This window comes from Dasypus novemcinctus, chromosome 12, assembly GCF_030445035.2.
Source record: "Dasypus novemcinctus isolate mDasNov1 chromosome 12, mDasNov1.1.hap2, whole genome shotgun sequence".
NCBI classification, from domain to species: domain Eukaryota; kingdom Metazoa; phylum Chordata; class Mammalia; order Cingulata; family Dasypodidae; genus Dasypus; species Dasypus novemcinctus.
The window spans coordinates 99551003-99577263 of record NC_080684.1 but is presented as its reverse complement, the minus strand read 5'-3'; the positions used below and the strand labels follow the sequence as shown (position 1 = coordinate 99577263).

At 65.2% G+C, this 26261-nt stretch overlaps 1 protein-coding gene across 1 annotated transcript in view; it reads right to left on the bottom strand.

Moving 5' to 3' along the window:
* Positions 1-1883: 1883 nt before the first annotated feature.
* CACNA1I (calcium voltage-gated channel subunit alpha1 I) overlaps positions 1884-26261 on the bottom strand; it is a 115287-nt gene continuing 90909 nt past the window's right edge. Inside the window, exons 22-37 of the mRNA XM_058308832.1 lie at positions 25890-26016; positions 25391-25516; positions 22697-22786; positions 20939-21131; positions 20426-20577; positions 18983-19092; positions 18232-18365; positions 17438-17508; positions 13280-13358; positions 12720-12841; positions 11301-11639; positions 10972-11118; positions 9981-10100; positions 8390-8555; positions 6728-6927; positions 1884-5643 (exon numbers count right to left, since the gene is read on the bottom strand). Coding sequence (XP_058164815.1) covers positions 5002-5643; positions 6728-6927; positions 8390-8555; positions 9981-10100; positions 10972-11118; positions 11301-11639; positions 12720-12841; positions 13280-13358; positions 17438-17508; positions 18232-18365; positions 18983-19092; positions 20426-20577; positions 20939-21131; positions 22697-22786; positions 25391-25516; positions 25890-26016 — 2818 coding nt within the window. The 3' untranslated portion in view covers positions 1884-5001. The remainder of the gene's footprint in view (positions 5644-6727; positions 6928-8389; positions 8556-9980; positions 10101-10971; positions 11119-11300; positions 11640-12719; positions 12842-13279; positions 13359-17437; positions 17509-18231; positions 18366-18982; positions 19093-20425; positions 20578-20938; positions 21132-22696; positions 22787-25390; positions 25517-25889; positions 26017-26261) is intronic.

Sequence of the window (26261 nt, the reverse complement as noted above, 5' to 3'; positions counted from 1 at the left end):
GCTGAGGGGCCTGTAAGGGGCAGATGACAGTTCAAGGCTGTAGAGAGGGGAGGGGAGGAGAGGGGGGATGCCCTGGAGAGAGGTGGGGGGGCGGGGAGAGAGGCAGCGGCGTTGGGCCCTGAGGGCGGAGGCCGGGGCCCCAGCCGCAGAGAGGTGACCGGCAGGCAGGTGCGCCAACTGGGGTGGGGGGTCTGGGGGAAGGGGATAGCTGGGCTTGGGGGGGGCTGCAGGACATCCCGGTGGAGGAGACCAGCAGGTGTAAGGTCAGGGACTGGGGGACAAGGGGCTGGAGATGCGAGTCTCCCCAGGAGAGCCGAGACCCGCGGGGCCTCCCGCCCACGAGCTCCACGCCTGGCCGCCTAGGCCAGCCCCACGGGCGAGGAGCCAGGCCCAGAGGGGAGCGCCGGCCCCTGGCCACTCGGTCCGGTGGGCCTGGCCGCCCCCAGTGGCCTCCTCGCTGCCTGAGCTTGCGCCGTGGAGGCCCTGCTTGGGGTACGATTCCCCTGGATGGCAGCAGGCGGCCCAGGAGAGGGGGCCCGGCCTGTTCTCAGCAGCTGTGTGTGTGTATGTACAGACGTGCACACATACACACGTGCACACAATGTACACACGCACACACGCACACATGCACACACGTACACGCACACACGTAGACGGGCCCGCAAACGTGCACCCCCGGGCAGCAGCCTCTCTCCCTGTCTGCTCGCTGCTTTTGTCTACGGAGAGACAGACCCCAGGGGTGGGAAAGGCCTTTAAAAGGTCTCCCAAGGGACACACGGGGTGCAGTGCGGACCCCTGTGCTCCGTGCGGGCAGTTCAGCATCCCGTCTGCCCTGCGTGGGACAGTGGCCGCTTCTCTCTCCACTCCAAGACCTGCGCGGCTGCGAGAAAGGAGAGGTCGGAGCGGAAGCCCGGGAGGGAGGGCAGAGGCTGAGGGCGGAGGCCCAGGGCGGCCTCGCGGCGCGGATGGCCTCGCCCAGCCTGGGCTCAGCCCATCTCGAGTGGGGGGGCCTCAGGGCTGGAGGGGACACCTGGGCCCCAGAGAGGAGAGAGGACCCAAGAGGTAGCAGGATGGCGGCGCCCAGGCAGGGCCGTCGCGCTCAGCGGGGGCCCCAGGCCCAAGGATTTGGGTCCGCTGCCTTCTAGGCGAGCAGCCGGGTCTCTGGCCCCCCACTCCTGAGGAGCTGGGATGAGAGCCATACCCCCCCTCCCCCCAGAGCAAAGCCCAAGGGCCTGAGCTGGCGGGGGAGCCGGGCTGGCTGTGCACCCAGAGCGCACCCCTTCCTCGGGCAGGGTGCCCCCTCCCCTGCTCGGGCGCTCCTGGATCCGGTCCAGGCCCGGCCCCAGGGACTTTGCCAGGTCAGAGGAGAGAAGCTCTGGCCTGGGGTGGGCGGACAGGCCGGCGGGCGGGGCCGCTGGCGGCAGAGCCGGGTCCTGTGAGCCGCGGAGCCCTTGCCGCAGCCGCGCTGGGGGCCAGCCCCGTGGCCCGGCTTTTCGCTACTCGAGCCGGCAAGGTGTTGCTTCTAGTTCCTTCCGTTCTTCCTTTGCCTGCTCTCTATCCCCTTTCCCCCTCTCGTTATGGGGTTCTTGTCACTTACAGCTCAGGGTCCTGAGGATGCTCATAGCAGGAATTGAGGACCCGGCACCGGGGCCAGGGGGCCTCGACCCCCCGTGGCCTTGCTGCCCCAGGAGCATCGTGAGCGGCTCACCCGGACCCCAGAGCCCCCAGCCCGGCAGGCCCCGGGCCACAGCGGGGCCGTGGAAGGGCCTGCCAGGGGGCCTCTCTCTACGTCCAGACGCCCCCCCGGGCCCCGCAGCCCGAGCACCAACCCCTGGACACACCCACCCTCGCGGGCAAAGAAGAGCGCGACACACAGGCACGTTCCAGAAGGGGCTTCTGGGCTTTTATTAGAGCCCGCTGGTGGCGGCTGCCGCTGTTCCCCGTGCCCCGTCAGGGCGGCAGGAGCTGGTGCCATCAGCAGCGGGGAGGGTCACACCACAAGGCTGTACAGCGACGGAGAGCCGCGCCGGGGCGCTGGGCTCCGTGGGACACCGGTTATGGCACGAAGACAGAGCACGTGTAGCTGGGCTCGGCAGCGCCTTCTAGAAGCCCGAGCCCTCCCACGGCGCCGCAGAGGGGGCTGGGAAGGCCCTGGGAAGGGAGGGCTCCAGGGGAGGGTGCGACAAGACGAGCAGACCGGCCGATACCGCGCACAGCTTGTCCTCCCGAGGGGACAGTCCGGTGCAGGGCCAGGCGGGACGAGGACAGGAGGAGGGTTTGGCCAAGGACAGGTCCCCGCCTGGCCTGGGGTCCCCCCGTGCCGCTGCCGAGGCACCCGCCAGCCACCACTTCTGCCGAGCCCAGCAAACAGGCGGCTTGGGTGCCCGGCGCCAGTGCTGGGGGAAGTTTGTGCTTTTGTGACGGGCAGGCCTGGCCCCAGACCCCAGCTCAGGACTGGAGAGAGAGGAGGGTGCCATCCACCCAGCCCTGAGCCACTCGGCTGGCCCTGGCCCACGCCTCACGGCTTCCCTGGTCCCCTGAGCCCCACGCGAAGAGGTCGCGTGCCTGGGACCAGCGGGGGAGGGTCTTCAGAAAGCAGCCCGTCCCCCCTACCCCCGCACCCCAGGCACGGCTCCCTGCTCTCCACGCTCCTGCCTCCATGCCCGTGCAGGCCGGGGCTGCCCTCCCGACCCTGCCGTCGGGGGTCACAGACTCGGGGTGCAGGATGGCTTTGGGTCAGGCGTGCCTGGGGTGTACTCACAGCCTGGCCACTAGCCACCCCATGACCCAGGAATGTCCCTGCCCTCGTCATCGGTGGTGCAGCGATGCATAGTGGCATGGGACGCTGGGCCTGCAAGCGGAGGCTGCTGGACAGGTATGACCCCTCCCCGGGAGGCCTCGCCATTCTGGCGCCGCTGCCCCTTCTGCCCGAGTAGGCGCGCATCCCTGGCTGACTTGGGTGGCCGATGCGTGTGTCCACTCCGGGGTCTGCCTCCCCTCCAGCTGCGAGGGCTCGAGGGGAGCCCCAGGTCCACCCGTGCCCCGAGGGGGACAGCCAGACCCTCACCCGGGAGGCCCTCGAGCACCCCCAGCCCGGGGCTGTGCGAAGCACACGCGTGGCCCTCCTCGGTGCCAGGCAGGGCCAGGCTCAGGCCCCTCCTCGGCGGCCCTTCGTGGAGGAGCTTCCACCACTCACACTGCTCCGGGGAGGACAGGGAGCACGGGGCACACCAGCATCGGCCTCGTGGACCTCGGCCAGCGCCCCGCGGGACCCCGGCCGGCGCCGTCCCCTCTCCGCACCTTGGTTTGCTCGCAGGTGAAGTGGATCTGAAAACCCTGGCCCTCGCCGCCGTGCCCTGCGCAGCTCAGGAGGCCCGTCAGCACCCAGGCTCAAGGGGTGCCGTGCCAGCCCGGGGGATGCCCAGAGCCCACCGGAGCAGCCCGGCCCGAAGCAGAGTCCCTCCAGGCCAGAGTCTGGGCATGGGGACAAGGTCCCCCCGAAAGGCCCGGCCGACGCCCTCCCGGGAGGACTCTCCGAAGGCCCTGGGGTGCTGGTTAGTGCTGGAGCACAGGGTTTCCCAAACTGGCGGCCATCACCCAGCGCACGGCCGCTCGCCTGCAGGCCCCACCCCCACGGCCCTGCCCTCCGTCTTCTGACACAGACTTGAAATCCCCTGGCTTCCTAATTTAGCCCTGACCTCAGTAATACGTACGTGAAATTTCAGGTACTACTTTTTTTTCTAATAAATACGTAACTATCCAAATTAAAAAAATACCCGTCCACAAACCAGTTTGGGAAGCGCTGCTATAATGAAACCTGATCTGCAGCTTTGGGGAAAAAAGGGATGGGGGCACAAGGGGAGACGAACAGACAAAGTCAGGAGGCCGTGGGTCTCCGGGGGACAGGCAGGGGGGAGTGAAGGAGCTGGGGGGGGAGGCCCGGATGCTTCCAGGGCCCAGGCGGGTGCCCCCACCCCTGCTTGCAATCCTGTAACCTGAACCCCGGGAGGGGGCCGGCTGGGGTAGTGTTTCCTGGAGGGGCCGCAGCTCAGGGCCCCGCCAGGGAGTCAAAGGCAGTAAGTCAGCACACAGCTGGTCGCCTGCCGGTGTAGACGGAAGGAGGGGGCTACCGGGGGGGGGATCGGTCACTTGCCGCCATCATCTCATGGCCCTTTCGGCACCCCCGTCTCTCCTCCCTGTCCTGCTGGGACACCCCCTTGTGGTGTCCCCTCAGGGCTGGGACCTCTCTGGGGCCCCAACCTTGGAGCTGCCCTCTGCCCCGCCCCACCCCACCCCTGCCTAAGAAAACACGAAGACTCAGCCCTGATTTTTCTAGAGAAAGACATCTACCGGGTTGACTAAGAGAGTTCGTGTGCTCCGGGGTGTCTACAAAAGCCTGTTCACAACAACTGGACGGTCAGGGATGACAAGACGGACACCCCGACACGCTGGGGGGCAGAGCGGGATCTTAGCAGCGTTCCTTTTTTAAAGGGAAAAAAACCAACGCACCCTGAATTGCACCCCGTCCTCTGGGCCTGTCTCCCAGGCTGGGGCGCCTCAGAGACCTGAGGGTCCTCACCGGGCTGCTCTCCCACCAGGGGGAGATGCCCCCAACCCTTGCACTGACCACCAGCAGGGCCCCTGCCCCCAAGGGGGGGTCTCGACGGGGTCCCCCGAGTCAGGCCCGCACCCCCAGCTGGAGCACTTTCTGGAAGTCCTAGCTCTCAGTAAAAAAAATAAATATATATGTCTGTCTCTATATATATGTGCGCGTGTGTACAGACGTAAGTGCGCGGGCAGGGCCGCGGCTGGGCCCACGTGTGACCCCCGGCCCCCGCAGCCCCTGCGCGGCGGCCCCCTCTGGCGGCCGGGCGGCTGGTGGCCCTGCGCCACCTGCAGCCTGTGGACAAAGTATTGCTGCCTGCTCCCTGGCTCCTGAGGTAAGAGAAGGTGGGACGGGGCAGGCTGGCGACGCGTGAACGGCGGGGCCCCGGCGGCCCCTCATCTCTTCCTCTTGCTCACGGCGTCCCCGGCCTCCAGCTCGCCCGGGGGCGGCCGCGGCTCGGCGGGGCCCAGGCCAGCGGCGGCGGGCGCGGCGCGGTCCTTGCTGCGCTCCGCGGCCCAGGAGGGGCTGCGGGGCAGGGCGCGGGGTGGGGCGGGGCCGGCGCGGGGGCGCCCGGGGCCGGCGGCCAGGCTGCTGGTGCTGCTGAACTTGCGGGGGGGCGTGAGCCCCGGCGGCGGGGCGGGGGGCGGCGGGCAGAAGAGGGAGGTGAGCGACAGGCTGCTGAGGGTCTCCGAGTGCTCGCTGCCCGCGCCCCCGCCCCCCGGGCCCGCCCGGCCCACCCCCTCCTCGTCCGAGGGGTCCATGGAGTCGTGGTGGGTGCAGCCGGGGCTGGTGGAGCCCCCGCTGCTGTGGCTGCGCTGGTGCGCCCGGAGCCCGCGCAGGCTGAACAGGCCCCGGCCCCGCAGGCTCGGGCGGCGGCGCGCAGCGGGCGACGGGCCGCCTCGGGGGCCCAGGGCGGGCGGCGGCCCCAGGGCGCGCCGGGGACTGTCGCTCAGGGTCAGGCTGTCCTCCAGAGTGGTCTGCAGGCTGCCGGCCGAGCTGCTGCGGCTGGCGTCCAGCGACGTGTCGCTCTCGGTGGCCTGCGGGGAGGCGGGTGGGAGCAGGGCCGCCGCCGGCCCCTCTCAGGAACCCCGCGCCGGCCCCTCTGTCAGATCCCTCCGGGTCTCCCCTCAGATACAGCTGGGACCCGCCAAGCCACCACCGTCCAGGGGCGGCGGTCCTCGTGGCTGTCACGGCAGTGGGCTCGGCTGGCCCCCTGCCCACGCCCATCCCCCGTCCTCAGGGGCAGCCAGCCGGGTCCTTCTCCAGCCGAGGTCAGACCAGGGCCCCCAGAGTAAAAGTCAGGCCTCGCCGCGGCCTGTGGGCCACACCCAGAACCTCGTTTCCCATGCCCCCTGCCACTCGGCCCTCGGACCCCCCGCCTGCCCCTGCCTCGCAGCCCCCACTGGCCCTGCTCCCGCTGCCTGGAGAGCTCTGCCCCGAGGAGCCACGGCGTCACCTCTCACTGCCTCCCGGCCTTGCCTGGGTCAGGCCTTCCCGGCTCCTCCACCAGAACCTCCAGGCCTGGCCCTCGCCCTGCAGGCCCCTTCCCCGGTACCTGTCTGGCTTGCAGCAGGGTCAACAGGCACTGAACGAACGAATGGCCGGAAGCGCACCCAGAGTCCCAGCCCTGCCTCGGCCGCACTGGGGGTGGTCTTGCCCCCACACACACAGAAGGGGGCTCTTGGGCTGCGTGCGGACTGCGGTGCCTTTCTGCTCTGTGCTCTGGAGGCCAAGACCTCCCTTCCCCCCTCCCCCCTCCCGGCCCCAAAGCTCCCCATCCCCAAAACTAGAGCCCACAGACCCTTGCTCCGAGCCCCCGTTGGAGCCCTTCCCATGACAGGCTGGGTCACTCACCGCCCTCTGCAGCCGCTCCCCCCGGCCCCCATTCCCCAGGGGGCACAGTCCACACTGGTGCCCTGACTTTCAGGGATCCCCAGAACCGCACTGCCCATTTTACCAGCCCTAGTGCATTGCCCTCCTCGAGCCTCAGCGCACCCCGCTTTCCTAAGCTCTCCTGAACGTTTGGTGGGGCCCTGCCGCCCTTCTCCAGCCACAGAAACCCAGTTCTTGGACCTCGAGGCCCCCAAAGGAGCGCCCTCGGGGGCAGGGGCATGCCTGTACCTGCCGGAGGAGGGCGCAGTTGACGCTGGGCGACCGCAGCGACGCCCAGGAGCCCTGCAGGGCGATCTTGGGGAGGGCCCCAGGGCCGGCGACCTTCTCCTGCCCCTTCTGGCTGGCGGCCACGGCAGGGTGGAAGAACTCCGCTGGCATGGGCAGGAGTGGGCTGGAGGCGTCCGGGGAGAAGGGGCTCGGGGGCGCTTCTGGGGAGGGAGGAGAGGGGAGCAGGAGGAGTTGTGCCGGCAGGCGGGCCTCTGGAGGGGGCCCCAGGCACCCGCTCTCACTGGACTATGCAACAAACCAGCTGGGAGACCATGGGCAGGTCTCCCGCTCTGTGCCTCAGTTTCCCCATTGTGGAAACGGGAAAAATGCTGAGTCTGCTGCGTGATTCCTGCGAGACCAGGCCTGGGCAAAGGCACAGCTTTTGGAGCCAAGCAGGCCAGGTTCGGGGTCTGCCCGTGTTTCCTCGCTGGGGGGAAATGGGGTGAGTGTCATCAGCAGCTTGTCAGGCACCAGCCCAGGAGCGGGGAGCAGTGTTCATGACCAGGACCAGTCACCCCCGGGATCCTGACCCCCAGGGGCACCCCACCAGGCCTGGGGTCCCTCCAGGACAGCAGACGGGCAGAGCAGGCTGCAGGGACTGCTGGGGATGGAGAGGGACAAGGATGGGGCGAGGGAAGTCCGAGGCCTGGGGCAGGTGTTGCGCAGGCTGGGGGGAGCCTCTGCCTACGCCCTTGTGGCACCTTCCAGAATGAGGATGGGACATGAAAGTATGTACCTAAGGTGGCTGCAGCCTAAACGTCCCCAGGAGGGATTCCTAGTCCATGTTTCCTCGTTATTGGCGCAAAACGGCTACACTGTTAACTAAAAGGGATGGGATTTTCCATTCCATCAGAATGGTTCTTGGGCAGACTCCATGCACTAACTTTTGGTTCAAGAAGTCTGGGTCTGGGGTCTCAGCAACTCAGCCATCAGGCCTGGCCAAACAGCCATCAGCGTAGAAGGTCCTGGGAAAAGCCCCCCACCCTGCTCCTGGAAGAGGCCCAATGCCAGCCCTCCCACGGTGGACTCAGGGTCCCTCTTCCACTGGGTTCATCTCTCTGTCCCCACCCCGGAAAGGGCTGTGAAGCCAGAAGGGGAGGAGGTGAAGGTGAGTTGGAGCGGTGGACAAGCCAGCTAGGTTCCCTGTCCTCGTGCCTGCAGCCCAGCCCTGCCCAGAGGCGCACACACAGAACACTGGGGCAGCTGGCTGAAGGACAAATGCCAAGAAGTTTTCATACAAGAGCTGCTCAAGACACCAGGCTGATCTATGGGATAAACACCCCAGTTCAGCTCTGGGAAAACCCCTCAATCCAGTAGCTTTCTTTCTGCTTGATAAGGAAAGCACTTGTTTTCCTTTTCACCATAGCTCCTGAGAAGCTCAGCATAAAATTTTCCTTAGCCTAAGTCTCTTCTACAAATATTATCTCATCTCTCTGCACTATTTTGCTTTTGATCTTTTATCCTTATGCGTCAACCTGTAATTCCTATCTCTTATTGTCAGATAGCCATCAGGATCTTCCTGGGCTAAACACAATAGGCTGGGCCAAAATACTGGGGAAAATCTCGACCACCTGCCTCGGAAGCAGAGGTCGGAGCTGTGCGGCGTGGGCTCCCGCCTCTCACCTGGGCTGCTCTCGTGTTTCAGCCAGGACCGGACAGGGTGGAAGGCGATGGCCTCCATCTCACAGAGGTAGCTCTCAGGGCCCGACGAGACGGCCGCGTTGGACAAGGGGAAGAAGCACTCCCCGAGGTCCCCCACGCGGACGGGCTCCGGTGGGTCCGGCTCGGCCTGCAGGGACAACAACATGGATGGGGCAGGGCAGTGGGGGTGGGCGCCCACCTCCGCGTCTTTCCTGGGCTGCCCCCGCTACGGGAGGCCCTTCCTCTCCTCTCCTCCCCGAGGCCCTCGCTGTCACCTTCCAAACCCAGGTGCACGCGCTGCAGCTCAGGGCAGGCTTCTCTGGTGCCCCAGGCAGCAGCCGGTCTGAGGTCCACAAGGGCCCAGGACAGACGCTGCACCCACGCAGAAGCTGCGTGACGGGTGGCGAGGGCGTGAGAAGTCAGGCCGAGCAGCTGCAGGAGCCTCCCTGCGAGCGTGACCTTGGGCCAGTCCCGTGCCTCTGCCTCTGTTTCCACAGCCATAAATGAGAGGCGTAATCCTGCCTTCCAGGCCAGCCAGCGTCTCCCGGCCCTAGGCCCAGCAATCTTTTCCCAGTCCTGCACCCCAAGGTGGCCCCTGCCCCGGCAAGCTCCCCAAGAGCCGCCCTCACAGCCCCTCCACGGCAGCCCCAGCGCCCCGTGACGTGCTCTCGGCATCCTGCTTGCCGGTGCCCCCCCACCCCAGGCTCTGGAAACCGTGCACCCTGACAGTGGGGTAGCAGTGCAGGGCACAGGGAGATGCAGGAAGGGGTGGGGGCGGCGGGGAGCTGCCAGGGCTGTTAGCTGTCCGAGAAGGGTCAGAAGATGCCTGTTTCCTGGGGACAGAGAGGACAGTGAGCGGGTGGGGGGCCGCCGGGGGTCGAGGGTGGAGGCAGGGCTGCAGTCCCAGGGTGGCCGTCCCCCTCTCCGTCCACAGCTCTCCCCCTGCTCCCAGCTGAGATGGAGAGGCTTGGCCTTGAGATCTCAGTCCTGGCGGCAGGCCCCGCCCCAGCCTGGCTCTGCAGGGCAGGACAGCGGCCCTCCCGGGCCCCAGACCTCCTCTACCTCGGCCCAGGGCTGGCTTCCCGGCTCTGCCATTCCTGCTGTGTCTCATGCACAAGGCACCTCTCTTCTCCAAGCCTCTATTTCCTTGCATGAGACATGGGACCAAATCGTCCTCTGTGCACAGAGCTGTGTGGTGGCCACACAAGACCAGGCACGTTAAAGTGTGGCAGACATGGGAGTGTTTGCGCCTGATCTGACTTCCCTGGGCCCCTTCGCTCCTTCTCTCTCGCCTCCCAGCTACCCTGTGAGGTTGGCCAGCCAGGGACGCCCCTTACAAAATAAATATAAAACGTCCAAAGCAACAAGGAGCAGGCGAAGCCACTGGAATGGAGCTGTGGGCCAGGCTCATCGCTGTGTGACTCCAGGTAAGTCACTCTACCTCTCTGAGCCCCAGTGCCCTCGTCTGACCAACGGGAGCCCTGAGCACTGGGACAAACACGTCCTGGCCGCGGGGCAGAGGTCAGGCTTCAAGGACAGGCCGGCTCAGCCAGGAGCCCCCAGCGCTGCTCACCTTGTCTTTGGGGCCAGGCGGGCAGGCAGTGGGGTCCTCGAGGCTCAGGTCGTCCCCGAGCAGGATGGAGGAGGACCTGTCTGAGTTCAGGGAAAAGGCCTCCGTCTCAGCCAGCTGCACCTGCAGGGAGAGGGGGGCTCGGGTGACCCCGCAAAGACCTGTGCCCCAGAGCTCGCGCGACAGGCCTTTCCTCTGGGAAGACACAGGCCCAGAGGCCAGAAGGATCCAGGGACCCACTGGGCACGGGGGGTGCCCTCCCTGTGTGCGTGACGGTGGCTCCTGGGAGGGAGTGGCCGAGTGCCGGCCGGGGCTGCCCACCTGCTGTCTGGGCCAGAGCGTGAACGCAGCAGCCGGCCGGCCTGCCCCAGACCCAGCGCCCCCCAGGCTGGGCCGGACAACTCACGACGGCCCCGTCCAGCCCACGGGCACCGTGCGGTGGAAGCAGGGGCACAAGGCCCGGAAGACGCTGGAGAAGCCGCTGCCCGCGGGAGGAGAGCCCAGCCTTTCCCCTCCTACTTGGTGGCTCCTGGGGACCCAAACTGAATATGGCTAAGTTCAGTTGTCGCCCCCAGCCTCCTCTCCCTGGGGCTGGAACTCCCCGGGGAGAAGCTCGGGAAGAGGGGAGGAGCGCTGCCTGAGCTGGAGACAGGCCCCCCTGGGAAGCCCTGCCCAGAGCACGGGGCTGCACCCCAGGTGGGCGCCGGAGCAGCTCTGGAATGCTCCGTCTTGAGCGCCCGGGGCACCGATGACCTTTCCGTGTCACAGAGAGGATGGCCTGCCCCAGGGGCCCAGAGCCACACGAGGGGGCAGCCACCCTTTCCGAGCACCCGGTCACCCACTGCTTGCTGGGGCTCCTTGGCTGGGGCCACACCATGGCCTGCGCTGGGCAGAAGAGCACGTCGAGACCCAGGGACGCAGGTCTGCCCACGGCCACGGGGCCAGCGGGTGGCCATGTCCCCCAGCCAGGGACCTGGCCTCTCCAGGCCCGTACCTCTTGCCTGTCGTGGTGACACTTCTCGCAGCCAGCGGGCGAGGAGTAGTGGTGGAAGACAGAGCCCGACAGGTTGTCGATGATGGTCAGCTCCCCCTCCAAGGAGTCCTTGATGATTAAAGAGACGCTGTCCAGCCACAGGTTCTCCTAGGCGGACGGGGACGGGGTGGGGACAGGCGGGATTATCGGGCGGGTCCGGGGACTGCGGGGCGGGCGGGGCTCAGCGGCCCTCCCGGTTCTCTGCGCCCAAGGCCTGGGCCCGAGCCCCTGCTCACGGGTCACCCCTTCGACAGAGCCGAGCGGCCCCCACGCCTCCCGGCCTTGCCCACCTGGGCTGGAGAGTAGCAGCGGCGGCACAGGCGGCCCTCGGTGTCGCCCCCGCCGCCCGCCCCCGCCGGGGCCCGGCCGGGAGCCCCCGGGGAGGCCGCGGGCGGCCGCGGGCCGGGGCCCAAGCCGTGGGCCATCTCCAGCTCGATCTCAGCATCCATCTCGGCGTCCTCCTGCGCCTCCTTGTTGCTGTCGTCCAGGTGCTTCATGAGCACGGCCACCACCACGTTGATGAGCACGAACTGCGCGGTGAGCACGAAGCTGACGAAGTACAGCGGCGACACGAACTGCAGGCTGCTCAGGCAGCTGCGCTCGTCGTGGGTGCAGTCCCGCAGCGTGTCCTGCGCCCGCCGCGCGGCGGCAGGTGGGGGCAGCGGTGAGGACCGGCGGCTGGCCATGCCCACGGCGCAGCCCGCCCCTGGCCTCCCCTCCAGGCTGGGGCTGCCTCCCTTTCAGAGGGGGAAACCGAGGCTGCCCGAGGCCACGCAGAGAGAGGAGGCAGCTCTGGGATTCAAAATCCCCCGGGGGCTCCCGACGGGCCCCTGGGCCCTCTCTGCTTGCGGCGGCATCCTCCTGCCCTGGCTTCAGCCACGGCCCCTGGCGGTCCCAGCGCCCTCCTCTCTCTCCCTGCTGTCACCCCACCCCGGCCGGGGCTCACCCTGCCCTCAGGGCAGCACCAGGTGTGAGAAGCAGCCGCCCGCCCTCCCCTCGAGGCCCGTGCCAGTCCCTGAGCCGCCTGGTCCAGGCTCGGCTGGGAGCAGGGGTGTGCCCCCGGGGGGTGGGGGCTCTGCCCAAGCTGTGGGGGCACAGCTGTCCCGCCCCCGCACCCTGGCTTTCAGGCCAGCTCCCCCCAACCCCGGCAAGGCTGGCAATGCTGCTTCTCCCTCTCCCAGCAGCCCCCGCCGAGGACCCAGGCCCCCTCCCGGTGTTGCTGGGGCCACAGGGGTACACCGTCGTGCGTGGGGGCGGGAGGGCTATCTTGTGGGTGCCACCCATGTCCAGGTGGACCCCAAGGGCCTCAAGAGGCCTCTTAGTCTCAAGGCCTCACGCCTCTGCCCTCAGTGGCTCACCCTACGCAGCCCGGGGCCGGTCTGTGGCCAGAACCCGGGCCCTGGTGGGTGCACTCGGTCAACACAGCGAACGCCTGAGGACCTGGTGCGGGGAGGCGCGGGGGCTGGGAGGCCCAGGCCTGGGCTCTGGCCTGGGTGGACTCGGCCCCCCTTAGCCTCTGAAATCGAGCCCTGATCCCAGGGCAGGGGTGGGGGACACGTCCTGGGAGAGAACCCATCCTCTCCGTGCCGCGGGGTCCGGGCGGGCCGCTCCGTTCCCCTGGGTGCTGCCCTCCCCTCCCTGGGAGCCCCACCCTGGCTCGGGGGCCCCAGCAGCAGGACGCCCTCTGTCCCCCGCCCCGCCCTGGGCACCTTCATGATGCCGTTCCAGTTGTCGCCGGTGGAGACCTGGAAGAGCGTGAGGAAGGCCATGCCGAAGTTCTCGAAGGTGGCGTGCCGGCTCATGCCCTCGCACGGGTTCTCGTCGTTGCAGACTGAAAGCAGCGGCGGTCAGTGCTGCCCCCCGGGAACCCAGCCTCACCCCCGAAGCCCACCACCCTCTGAGGCATGTGCTGGGACTGCGCCCAGTGCGCAGAGGGAGAAACTGAGGCTCGGCAGGTGGCGCGGAGCCGGGGCCCAGACTCAGGGTGCCTGGCTCCTCCCTCGCCACGCGCCGGCTCCCGAGAGGGGGGGGGCGGGGGGGGCGGAGTGCTGGCCGCCAGCGAGCGCGGCTTTCTGGGGTTCCACGGGGCAGGCTCTCTGCCGCCTGGGGTGGTGCTGGCTCTGGACCGGAACCAGCGCTTGGGGGGGGTAGGGGCCCGGGAGAGTCCGGGTGGGGGGCCCCAGCCGTGGGCCCTGCCGGGCTTCTCTCCAGCCGCCCCGTGGGAGTGGGGGTGGCGGAGGAGCCCCGCCGGGGCGCGGGAGCCGCTCACCCAGCTTCCCGAAGAGCTCCACGCCCAGCGCCGCGTAGATGAAGAAGAGCAGCATGAAGAGCAGGCCCAGGTTGCCCACCTGCGGGAGAGCGGGCGCTGGACGGACCCCGTGCAGGGTGCCGCCCACGGGCCTCCCAGGCGGCAGGCCGGAGCACCCAGGGTCAGAACGCACCGCGCTGGGCGGCCTCTGCCACGTCAAGCACTCGGCCTCCCTCAGCTCCCTCACACCTCACAGCGGCCCATCAACCCTTTTCCCTTTCTAGAACCAAGAAAGGCCAGGTCATGGCCCAGGGTCAATCAGGGGTAACCGGTGGGGCTGGGATCCAAACCCCGCAGCTGGCCCCAGGGCCACACACGCAATCTCTACCCCACACCCCCCGGGTGAGGCTAGTGAGGGGTCCGTGAATACAGAGGGAGGGAAGGCAGGCAGGCTCTGGGCTAATGCCACCGCCTCCAGGAAGCCTGCCCTGATTCCTCCAGGCACACAGGGATGCAATCTGTGAGGGCAACCAGCAGGGCCCTGTCCCCATCCTCTGCTGGCCCAGTAGGTCCTTGAGAGCAGTTGGATAAAGTTGGACTTGCCTCCTCGGGCCAGCATGGGCCCTGGCTACCTGAACCCCACTCGAACATGGGATTCAAGCAGGACTGTGGGCTCAGATTCCAAACCCACTTCAAATCTATCCATACTCGAGACGGCCTTTAACTCGTGCTATGGATGGGATGAGGCCCACAAGCGTTCTTGCCCTAAAATGAAATATTTCCCAGAGCCCCCAGGAGGCCTCCACAGATGGAATCAGAAGCACGCTGGCATTAATTACTGAAGAGGAAAGCACGCTAATCACAGACTCCTCACGTCTGCCTGCTCTGGAGAGGAGGGCGTCTTTCCCAGCAGCTCTCCGACAATCACAACGATGGAGTCTAATTAAATGTTCTGTTCATTAAAGAGACAAGCACTTATTGGGCACCAACGAGGCACAAGGCCTAAAAGAGATGGGTCGGGTCAGGTCTCCAGCCTCAGCGCTCACGCATCCTGTGACAGGCAGGCCACCCTGGACTCCTGGACGGTCCTGGCTTGTGGCAATTTGTAAGCCGGGTGCCCAGGCCATCAACCGACTCAGGCAATTATGGGGACCCTGCTGCCCACTGGCCAGCCCCTCGGCTTCTGCAGAGAGAGCCCCTCTGACCCAGAGAAGGTGGGTCACTGGTGGTGGCTGGAGAAGAGGGCTCAAGGAACTAGGAGACAAACCCTGCTGGGCGGGAGTGGACATGGCGGCCAGGGAGGGACTAACCCTAACCCAACCCTAAACTTAACCCCAACCCTAACCTAACACTAACCCTAACCCAACCCTAACCCTAACCCCAACCCTAACCTAACCCTAACCCAACCCTAACCCTAACCCTTCCAGCACTCAGTGAGCCCAGCCACCTCTTTCTGGCCCTCAGGCCTTTGGACAACAGCCTGGTGCCCTCCACCCATGCTCTGATCCCGTCACCTGTACCGCTTGAGCCAAGCCCTTCTAGAATGTCCGTGATCTAGTGAGGAAAAGGAGGTTCAGAGAGGGTGACCTTCCCAAGGTCGCTCAGCCCCGAGGCAGCGTGGCAGGCCCTGGCCCTGGCCCAAGTGGCTCCACTGCCATCCCACAGCCTGAGCCCTTGGGCCTGGAGACCTCTGGCTCTCTGGCAAAGACCCCAACCCAGGCCACCCCATCTACTGCTGCCCCTGGTTGGCGGGCACAGCCCCGTCATTGGGGGATGGGGCCCTAAGGGCCTGTCCCCCACTTCCCAGAGCCCTGCACCCAGCAGGGAAACCAGCAGCTGGGCCTGCGACCAGGTCAGGGTGGGGTCAGCCTCGGGGAAGGGGGCCCAGCCGAGCGGGCGGTGAGGCCCGCCCCGGAGTCCTCTCCCAGACCCAAGCCAGGAAGAGGAAGAGAAGGAGGGCGGGAGGACGAGGGCCAGGGAGGAAGGAGAGCGCCCAGGCCCCACCCGAGCCCGTTTCCTTACGTCCTGACCACCCCGTGCCCCTCCCAGGGCAGGAGCAGCACTAGGCAAGGACAAGACTCTGGGAAGGGCATGGAGGTGGAGGCCAAGGGCAGGAAGGCTAATGAGGAAGAAGACCAAGACCTGCTGGGGGCACCTCATCTCTCTGGGCAGTGGCAGCAGCGGTGGGCAAACTCTCAAGGGCCCAGCCCACCCAGGGCTCCTCGTGAGGCCCCTCCCCAGGCCAGGCTTGCCAGGGACCCCGTGGCCTGTGGGAACCTTCCCTCGGCTCCTTTCCCGAGGCTGGCCTGCGTGCCTGCCTGCTCTCCCGCCTCTCAGAGCCTGGGGGGCTGCAGCCACCTCCCCGGGGTCTCCCTGCCTCCAGCCGCTCCCTCCAACCTGTCCTCACAGCTGCCAGAGCAACCTTGGAAAAGGCAGCTCTGGTTGAGTCCTCACTTGGTCCGGACCCTTCCGTGGCACCCCACCACCCGCAGCAGCACGCCCAGGCTGCTGCCCTGGCTCCAGGGCCTGCCGGGACCCCCTCGTGGGGCAGAGCCTGGTGGCGGCGGGCTGAGGTTTCATTTCATAGCACTTGATGGCCTGGGGGGTCAGTGAATAGATTTTGAGGGGCCGTTGGGCAGCACACACTTGTCTTGACGTACTGATGAAATGGCACTTAGTCACGTTTGTCCTGCTGGAGGCTGGGACTTCCTGGGCCTCTTCTCCTGGTGCCCCATGCCAGGTCAGGGCTGGCCCAGGCAGCCACACGTGGCTACTTGGGGGTCAAGCGTGGGGGGCCGGGCAGGGAGTCTAGCACCCCTCTCCCTCCAGGAGCATCTGCACACCCCTGTGCGGTCACGCCCCCGTCCCGATCCTTTGCACACATATGTGGCATTCCTACAAGCCTGCAGCTGCTGAAGGCTTTATGAGATTTAATGATTTTAAACCTCATTAGATAAGCACTTTATCATTCCCACTTCATAGACAGGGAAACTGAGGCACAGCGAAGTGGCATCATGTGCCCAGGGTCTCACAGCCGCCCAGGCTTTGATCCCAGGCAGGGCGGCATGAGCCTGGACCCCTGCCTGCTTCCCCCCAGCCCACAGACTGCCCAGCGCGCACTCCACTTCCAGGCTCCTCTGTGCCTTCACTGGGACTTTCTTTCCAGCAACACCTGGCACCTGCTCCCCGGCCCCCCACACACACACATGGGCCCAGACAGTGGACACCTGAGTGGCCCAGCCCAAGGGGTACGAGGCCCCTCCGTGTCTCTGGGCTCTCCAAGCCCTGCCTTGGTGCCAGGTCAGGCCCCAGGAAAACTCACTTGGCTTGCACGGAAACATTTCCCTTGCGCAAAACTGCTAAAATGAAGACGCGGACTTCCACGTTGCTCAATGTCCCTCTCCCACATGACTAATTCCTCTTAAGGGCTTCAGTCTCTGTGCCTTCCGCCCGGACTTGTCCCAAAGCCCAGCATTTGCGACTAGGCTGCCGGGAAGCTCACACCAGACCGGAAAGCACAAATCACCAGCGTCGTCCGCGCAGGTCTCCAGGAGAAGCCGTTTGCTCCCGCCATCCCTGGGCTCTGGGCTTTCATCCTCGTTTTCAGCATGCTGTGCCTGTGCCTTTTATTTCAAGACGCCCCAAGTTCTTTAAGACTAGATGAGTCACTGAATAAATGGATGTGCAGAGGCCCCCGAGGGAGGAGAGCAGGCAGGTCAGCGGGGGGGGGGGGGGGGGGGGTGGGTGGAGGAGGACGGCAGGATTCCCGGGAGGACGGACAGCCCACCGCTGTGGCCCTGACCTGGCTCCCACAGGGGGGGAGTGGGGGGACAGGGACACCCCTGACTTTCTGGAGTTCCACCCAGGAGCTCTCTTGTGGAGTGTCATCTAGGTCCCTCCTCCCCCTGCCCTAAGCTTCTCTCTCCCCACACCAGCCAGGGGCTCCCCAGGGCAGCTTGGGGGTCCCCAGTGCCCAGCACAGGACTGGGTACGGAGGGGGCATCGGCCACCACTGGGAGGAGTCGGGGACAGAGAGGCAGGGCGGCCCTTGCCTCCTCTCGGAGCCCGGCCCCGGAGGCTGGCTGGCGCTCGTCAGGTCTGGGGAGGAGGGAGGTCAGGGCCTGCGCCCCCTGGGACCCCCTGCCGCTAGGCAGCGCTGCGGGCAGGAGCAGCTCTCACCTGAGGCAGGGCTTGCACCACCGTGTCGAGCAGGGCCCGCATCCCCGTGGCCATCTTCAACAGCTTCAGCACTGCGGGCGAGACCCAGGCCCCCCCACTCAGCTCCAGGCCGGGGGACGCGCGTGGGTGCAGGTGTGCTCGTGGGTGCACGTGGGTAAACATGGAAAAGGAGTGAGACCGCGAAGGAGCGAGTGAGCCGAGGACGCCTGCTCTGGGACGCCACCCGCAAGGGCGAGTGAAGCTGTGCACGCGAGGACGCGGGCGTCGGTGGAGAAAGCGCCCGTGGCAGCGCCGTGCGCCGTGGAGCGGGGCCCCTCCTCCACGCCGTGCGCCCGGGCACCGCGGGCGGAGGCAGGTGCAGAGGCAAGAGGCACCTGGGCGGGGTGGTTTCAGAAAGGAGTGTGGGAACAGTGTTGGGGTATCAGGGGGGCTTCCGGGAGAAGGAAGGGGACTGCAAGAAGCGCCGGGGGCTGCGGGTGCCAGTCACGCTGGCGAGGGCTGGGGCTCTCCCACATCCTCTGCAAGTGGAACCTGGTCCCTTTCGTGGCAACCTGAGACTGAACCGCCTGGTCAGGAGCCGGGGGGACACAGGGGTGTGTGTACAAGCTGGCGATGAATGAGTGCGTGGGGGGCGGTGCAGACGGGGTGGGGGGATGTGTCTAAGTGCAGTGTATGCTCCTGGCTCCCTGTCCTCCCCTGTTCGGGAGAGCCCATCATGCCCACAAACCTCCCCCTGCCGTTTCCACCCTTTCCCCGTTCCCCCACCTGCCCCTGCCTCAAACCACGCCCCTCACCCCGGGCAATGCGCAGGACCCGCATGATGCGGATGATGGTGGGGTTGATGGGCAGGGCCGCGTTGATCTCGATCTCCTCCAGCGTGATGCCCATCACTGACAGCAGCACAATGGCCAGGTCCAGCTGGTTCCACCTGCCCAGCCAGGTGGCAAAGGGAGGGTTTGGGAAGGGGGGAGGGGTGCTTGCGTTAAGGCATGCCCTGGGGGAGCCCCTCTCATTTCTGCAGTCTCCTGGTGGGGTCTACTGGGCTGTTCTCCACCCTCCTACTCGCTCCCCCAGGGCCTGGAAACCTTCCGCCGGGTCTGGTCCTCTCACTGCCCTCCACAGCCTAGGCTCCCTTAAGCAAAGGTGCAGTCACACTAAGTAAACATCTCTGGCCCCTTGCAAGGGAGTAGGAATGGGCTCTGACTTCTAGATCTAATTCTTAACCTGCCTGCTCCTTCTGGGTGGCCTTGGCTAGTTCCTCACACCTCTCTGAGCTTCACTTGTTCCCTCTGAAAAGTAGGATTAGCAACAGAGGATGCATGGAGATGAGCTGAGAAGGGCTTGGTAGAAAGCCCTGCACCCATCCAGTGGGAGCATAATCACTTTCTGCTCAAGGCTATAGGCGGCACCTGTAGTTCCGTTCAAGACTAGAGGCAGCACCTATAGTTCCTCTCCTCCAGCTGCTCCAGACTTCTCCAGACTTCTGGGCTGCTTCCTTACCCTGCAGCTCACCCTACGCTGCCCTGCCCCAGTCCAGGCACTCACCGGTCCTTGAAGAAGCGCCGCAGGCCAAATGCCACCAGCTTCAGCACAGCCTCCAGCACAAATACAGTGGTGAACATATAGTTGCAGTACTTGAGAGCTGTCTCCAGGGACTACGGGGGCAAAGAGAAGAATTACAGGGTTGGAAGAGGCCTTTGTCATCACTGGGTCATACCCATCTCAATGGGGAAAAGGTCAAGGCCTTTCTTCCCACCCAGCATAGGGCCCTCCTAGCTAGGTGCTCCAGGATCTATGAGCTAGGTCCCATGACCTAGCCCTCTACCTTCCTCCACAGAAAGTCTCTGTGTTTTAAAGGGAGAATTTAGTCTGTTCACATTTAGTGCAATAATTTATCTGGTTGATTCCTTCTGTCTTACTTAATGCTTATTACTTGTTGTACATTACTGTTCCCTCTCTCTTTTTCCTTATTTCTTCCGGTTTAGTTGAATTGGTCTTCCTTGGAAGCAGTATGGGGTACTCCTGAGCCACATTGCCTAGATCTGAATCCTGGCTTACGACTTATTCCTACTCACTGTGTGACCTTGAGCAAGTTACTTGACCTCTCTGGGACTTAGTTTCCCAATCTTCAAAGTGGAGATAATAATAGCACCTACTGCGAAAGTTGCTGTGAAAATTAAATGAGCTGGGCACAGAAAAAATACTTGGTACATGCGAGCTATAATTACTCTATTTCTCTGTGTTAATTTGGAAGCTCTGCTATTACTGTCCCATTTTGCCAATGGTTGCCTTCCCTTTCCCTGCATTTATAGTATTTCTCTCCTATTATTTGAAATTACAACTAATTTCCTCACCTACAGACTCTGCTTTCCCCCTACTCTACTAAGGTGAGGCTTTTAGAATTCACATGTCCCTCACTCACACTGCTCTACGATGAGCTGGGAACTGCTCAACTTCTCTTGCTTTCCCACCCCCAGTGTTTTCCCACAATGGTCCTGTCCCTAGAATACCCATCCCCACCCACCCCCGCTCCAATGCACAGGTAGTAGCACAGGCCGCGTGGCAGGCTTTGAATGCAAATCAAAGTTCCAGGCCTGGTTCTACTACCTGCCAGGCTGAGTGATCTGGGCAGGATACTTCACCACTCACTCAAAAGTGAACTAAATTTAGGGTTGCTAGGAGAGTTAAAAGAGGTTTATATGTAATGTGTCTTGCAAAGAGCAAACATTTAACACAGCAGTCGTTAGCTGTCATTCAGGGCTGGTCCCAAATGTCACCACCCTCTCCCCACCAGAAGAGAACGCCTTTCCTGTCCACTCTCCTGGGCTCCAGGCCGAGCGCGTCCCGAGAGCAGAGCCGGCACGTGCAGGGGCCGCTCAGGTCCTGCCGCCGGCTAATCCCACTGCCCTACCCCATCCCTGGGCTGGGGTCCTGCCGAGGCCCCGCCTGGCAGAGTGCCCCCGGGCCGGGGGCGGGGCCCGGGCTCACCGTGGGCTGGTCGTAGTGTTCCAGGGACATGGTGACCACATTGAGGCAGATGATGAAGGTGATGAAGATGTCCAGGTGGTGGCTGGTGCACATGGAGTGGATCAAGAGGCGGGTGGGGCGGTAGGTGGCATAGTAGGGCAGCCGCTGTGCCTCTGGCAGGGGGAGGGGCAGGGTCGGCACCCAGGGAGGGGAGCAGAGCACACAGGAGGGAGAGGAGGGTTCCGACGGCCGGGGCTGTGGGGCTGCGGGGAGGACGGAGGTCCCACGGCGCAGGGATGGGGTCCGGGCACGGCCTCTGGCCCCAGCCCCTGCCCAGACTGAAGCACGGGGCCTCCTTCGGGCTGGCGGTGGTGCCACGCGCCTGACCCGGGCGGGTACGGAAGGGCTCAGACCACCTGCACGGGCCGACGCTGGGGGATGGGATGGAGCCAGGGCCCGGGCCCACATCCCCGGCACCCCAGAGGACCAGCCGCCCAGGCAGGGGGGCCTCGCCCTCTGCTGCCGCCCACTCACTGCGGCGCTTCTTCTCCAGGCGCCGCAGCCGCTTCTCCTCGCGCCGCCGCGCCTCCTCGGCCTCCTGGTGCTGCCGGCACTTGTGGAAGTTCTCCACCACGACGCCCACGAACATGTTGAGCACGAAGAAGCTGACGATGAGCAGGAAGGAGATGAAGTACAGCAGCATCCAGGGGTTGTGATTGGTCACGGGCTGCGGGGCGGCAAGATGGGGCTGAGGCAGGCCGCGGGGCGCCCCGGGGCTGTGGGCGGGCGCCCGGCTCCCCCGAGCCTCAGGCCCGATTCAGCGGGGTGGGCGTCCCCATCCTCCTGGGGCGGCCGTGAGCTCAAACGAGGGGGCAGGTGGAAAGAGCCTGGTGCTCCGTCCCCAGCCGGGGCGTCCTGGGCCCACCCACCCATCCATCCACCCACCCATCTGTCCATCCGCCCATTCGCCATCCTCACGGCCTTCTCCATCCATCCATCTGATCAACGAGCTGCTTATTTCTCGGCCTGACCTCGTTACCCCTGCCTCTCTGCCCACATTCCCTCCTCCAGGAGGGCGGCCCTGACCACTCAGGCCCAGCCTCTCATCTCCAGACCCAGAGACTCTCCCCGAGCTGCCACCACGGGGCCCCATCTTGTCTCAGGCTCTCCCCCTGGAGCTTCTTTCCCAACGTGGCTGCAGGCCCCAGGCCCACGGGGACATCTGCTGCTCTGAGGACACGCCCAGGGCTGCCAGGTGACAAGGATTCAAACCCCAGCTCCCTTCCCGCCACTACCTGTGTGACCCTGGGCACATTAAGGCACCCCTCTGGGCCTGTTTCTTCTCCTGGGAAAGGGGGACAATCACCTCATCTAGAAGGGGGACACCCTGGCCTCACAGCCAGGGGCCAGCAGGGAAGTGGCCAGGGCCGCGGCCACGCAGGGTCAGGCCCGCCCGGCTCCAGGCTACACAGAGGCGGCGTGTGCTGTTGGGGGGGGGCAGGAGGAGCGATCTCTGCCGGCGCCATCCTGCGGGGTGGCTCCTGTGAGCTACAGGCCGCTCCCGGGGTCCTCCCAGCCCTGGCCTCTCTGCAGAGCAGGCCCTCCTCTGACCCAGAGACCCCCCCTGCCCCTTCTCCAGGCGACCCTCTCAGCTTGGACCCGGCCAATGCTGGTGCCTAAGGTCCCTGCCCAGCCCCAGAGGCACCGCTGCTCCAGAGCTGCTCTCAGGCCCAGCCCCCTCCCCTAATCCATCCTTGCTCAGCAGCCACAGGAGGGTCCCAGCAGCCGTGCTGACCGTGTCCCTGCCTTGTCATAACCCCTTCGCTGACTCTCCACCGCCTTCAGAATAAACTCCAGCCCCTCATCGTGGTCTGCACAGAAACTTCTGGAAGGCCCGGCCCTCCTTGCCTCATCCACTCACTTCCTGACACTCCACTCTCACTTTCTCCTGCAGGCCCTCGACTCTCGACTCCCTGAACCTACCACGCTCTCACTCCGGGCCTGCACCGCCTCCCCTCTGCCAACTGGCACGGCCCCTCCCCTCCCGAGCCCAGGTTCTCCACCCGCAAGGCTCGGCGTCTGGGCGGGAGCTGCCTGAGGCCCCGCTCTCTGCAGGGATTTGTTGAAACAACAACGGCTAATGCGGTCCAAAGGAGCGGCTCTAACGGTGGCAGATCCAGGGCAGGGGCTGGGCTGACCGCCTCGGAGAGACTGGGGGCTCTGGGGCTGGCTGGCACCGGCTTCAGACCCGTGGGCTCCACAACCCCCGTCCCTCACCCCTGCCCCGCCCACCTGCTGGTCCACGGCCACGGCGTCCAGTCCATTGTACATGATGTTCACCCAGCCGTCCTTGGAGGCCAGGACAAAGAGGGACATGAGGGCCTGCGGGACGGGGAGGGGGAGGGGAGATGTCAAGCTAGAAGATGCCTGACCAGCACGAGGGGCCCTGCCACCGCTCAGGTGAAGGCACGCTTGGCCCAGCCCCCGAAACGGGAGCTGGCTGCGCAGCTGAGGGAGAAGGCAGGAGCCCTGGCTCACGACCCAGCTTGGCCACTCGCTGGGGCAAATCCCTCCATGTCCCTGGTCCCATTTGCAATAATCACCCTCACGGGCTTGTGAGATCTCAGAAAGGAGGTGTCTCCAGGAGGCAGGCACAAGGGCTCCTGCGCAGATGACAAGCCGACGCATCCGCGGGCCCCTGGCAGGGTCCTGGCCCCGCACAGCGAGGGGCTCTGCAAAGGGCTTCATGGCTGAGCTGAGCCTGGGGGTGTCAGAACTAAGAGTGTCTGGACTTGGGCGTGACCTCCAGGGCCATCCTCGTGGAGCCGCGGGTCAGGAGGGGTTAGTGGGTCCCGTGCCACCAGAGGGGGCCTGGAAGCCACTCTCCCTCCTCTGGGCAGCCCCCTTCCGCACTTCCCCACACAGAGACGGTCACACTCTGCTCTGTGCCCACAGCTCAGGGCCCTGGGGAGGAAGTGGGGCTCGGGCTGGGCGCCCTGCTCTGCGCCCTCCTCTCCTTCCCACCCACCCAGGGCACAGGCCCCGTTCTTTCCCTTCCGGATGGAAAGAGTGCCGAGGGTGCTCTCCAAACGGCTTGGACCCAGGGCACCTCAGGGCGAGGGACACTGAGGAAGCCCTCCCTGCCCGGGAGGAAGACCCTCGCTGGCCAAGGGGCAAGTGACCCCGTGGGCCCTTGGATCGCAGAGCCCTAAAGCAAAAAGAGCCCGGGGCTGGGAAGCAGATGGACCTGCTACCATTATCCCCCTTTACAGGCCAGGAAGTCCAAGCCCAAAGAGTGCCGGGACTTGCCTGAGGGCACACGGCTGGGAAGGGGCCAGCCCCAGGCCGCGCTGCGCACCCCACGAGGCCCTGCCATGCCGCACACCCACTCCACACTGCGATTCCAGGGGAGTCTGCGGGCACCAGGCGTACCCAGAATGGGAGAGGGCTGCGGAGGCGCTCAAAGGCAGGGCCTGGCCCCACGTGGGGTCCCCTAGAGGTCCCCCACTCAAGACAATTTTCTCCTCCCAGTCATCACTGGCTCTCCCTCCAATTCCTCTAATGTCCTTCCCGGACCCTAACTGCAACCACTGAGCTGTTACAAATTGAGAATGCCCTGCTTCTGGAGAATGTGGGGGACAGGGAGTGCGATGGCCCGGTTCTGGGCTTACCCTCCCGGCTGCTCACAGCCCTTCCCCAGCCCCACAGCTCCCACCCAGGTGGTAAGTTGGGGAGGGGGCGTCCCTGGTGGTGTGGGGTTAGAGCTTCCGTGGCATCCAGCCAGAGGCTGCCCAGCAGGGAGGGACAGCCAGCCCCGAATCCCGCCCCAGCTCTGCCTCTACCTCCCTGCATGACCTGTCAGGTTAAACATAGCCGCCTGAGCAGGCCCTCAAGAAACAGGAGGGGTTTCGGGGGGCAGAGGGGAGGCTCTTTGGAAACAGCCGGCTGGGTGCAGCAGTTTGATAGTATTGATGAATTCAAAAAGAAATACTGGCTTGCGCTTGTAATCTGATCTGCACCTGGGCATGACTGAGTTATGATGAGGGCGTTGAGTCCTCACTCACCAAGGGTGGGGACTCACAGATAAAAGGCATGGCCAAGAACAGAGCTGAGGGTTTCTCATGTTGGAGCTTTGATGGAGTTTGATGCTGAAGCCTTAAGCTGGAGCCCTGGGAAGTCAGCATGCAGAGGAGAGAGAAGCCAGCCCCAGGAAGAAAGGAACCTTGAACCCAGAGAAAAGCAAGCCCCAGGAACGTAGGAACCCAGGGAGCCTGAACCCTCGCAGACGTCGGCAGCCATCTTGCTCCAAGTAGACCTTGGTGAGGGAAGGAACTTATGCCTTATGGCCTGGTATCTGTAAGCTCCTACCCCAAATAAATACCCTTTATAAAAACCAACCAATTTCTGGTATTTTGCATCAGCACCCCTTTGGCTGACTAATACACATGAGGTCCAGCCTGGCAGGCCCCAAGGAGAGGGCACCAAGGGTGAGGAAGGAACTGGGTGGGGTACTGCCTGCTATTTGGAGTACAGGCGAGAGAGGATGAGTGAGAGGAGAAGGGGCTGGTCCCATTTTATAGATGAGAAAACTGAGGCTCAGAGAGGTCACACTGACAGGAAGTGGCAGAGCTGGATTCACACCAGGTCTGGTTGATTCTAAAACTCCTGTCGGGGTGCCCCGGGGGTGGCAGTGGGGGCCATGAACTAAGGCAAACCGAAGCACCTACTAAGTGCCAGGCACTCGCTAGGCCCTCCACACACAGGATCTCTAAGACTTGCACCTCCTGTGAGCTGAGTGCTATGCCCACCCATTTTGCAGAGGAGGAAACTGCGGCTAGGAGAAGTCACATGGCCAGACCTGGCAGCACGGGAATGGAGCCGGGTCTGGAACTGCAGGGCCACTGGCACCTGAGAGCTGTCACCCCATCCACAGGGGCAGGGCAGGATGGTGCTGTGGGGGGTCCTCTGGGGGCGGGGGGCGCTCACCTGGCCCAGGTTGTCGAAATTGTATTTGTGATGGACCCAGCGGTAGTTGGCGGCCACGCAGTCGGAGCGGTTGGTGATGTTGCGGGTGTCCACGCCGAGGCAGTGGTAGAACTTGCCCTTGAAGAGCTGGGGAGGGGTTGGCGTTAGCGACTGTTCTGCCCCTGCTCGAGGGCGGGGTGGGGGCATGGGTCACCTCCTCTCCCCCCATCCCCACCACGTGGAGGTGCAGCTGCGCGAAGCGGTCTCACAGATGAGCAAACTGAGGCCCGAGGGCAGCAGGTCATTTTTCCAAAGTCCCCCGAGGTTAGGAGGTGGCAGAGGCGGGGCTCATGCCCTGGTCTGAACTGAGTTGCTCCATCCGGGGCCCTGGGCCCCAGCCGGGCTGGCGCAAGGCCAGGCAGCTCACGGCGGACGGGGAGCCTCCTCCCGGCTGTGCCAGGCTTCCTCTGCCCCTGACCAGCACCCACCCCGGGCCTGGCCCAGCCCTGGCGCCCCTCACCTGCACCCCCAGGATGCCGAAGATGATGAAGAAGGCGCAGCAGATGAGGACGATGTTGCCGATGGGCTTGAGGGAGGAGATGAGCGTCTCCACCACCAGCTTCAGGCCGGGGGCCCGGCTGATGACCCTGAGGGAGAGACGGGCCCTGTGAGGCCTGGGGACAGCCCCCACTTGGCCGGAAGTCCCCAGGCCACGAGGAGAGTGGCCAGGTCACCGGGGCTGGGGCAGAGCCAGTGATGAACAGCCACCCAGGCCCCAGCTCTACACACAGCAGGTGCTGGGCCTTCGCCCGCCAAGAGCTGCACCGCAGGCTGGCCTGGAGGCCGAGGCCCAGGCGCGGAGCCGGCTGGGACCCCCACGAGCGGGTGGCAG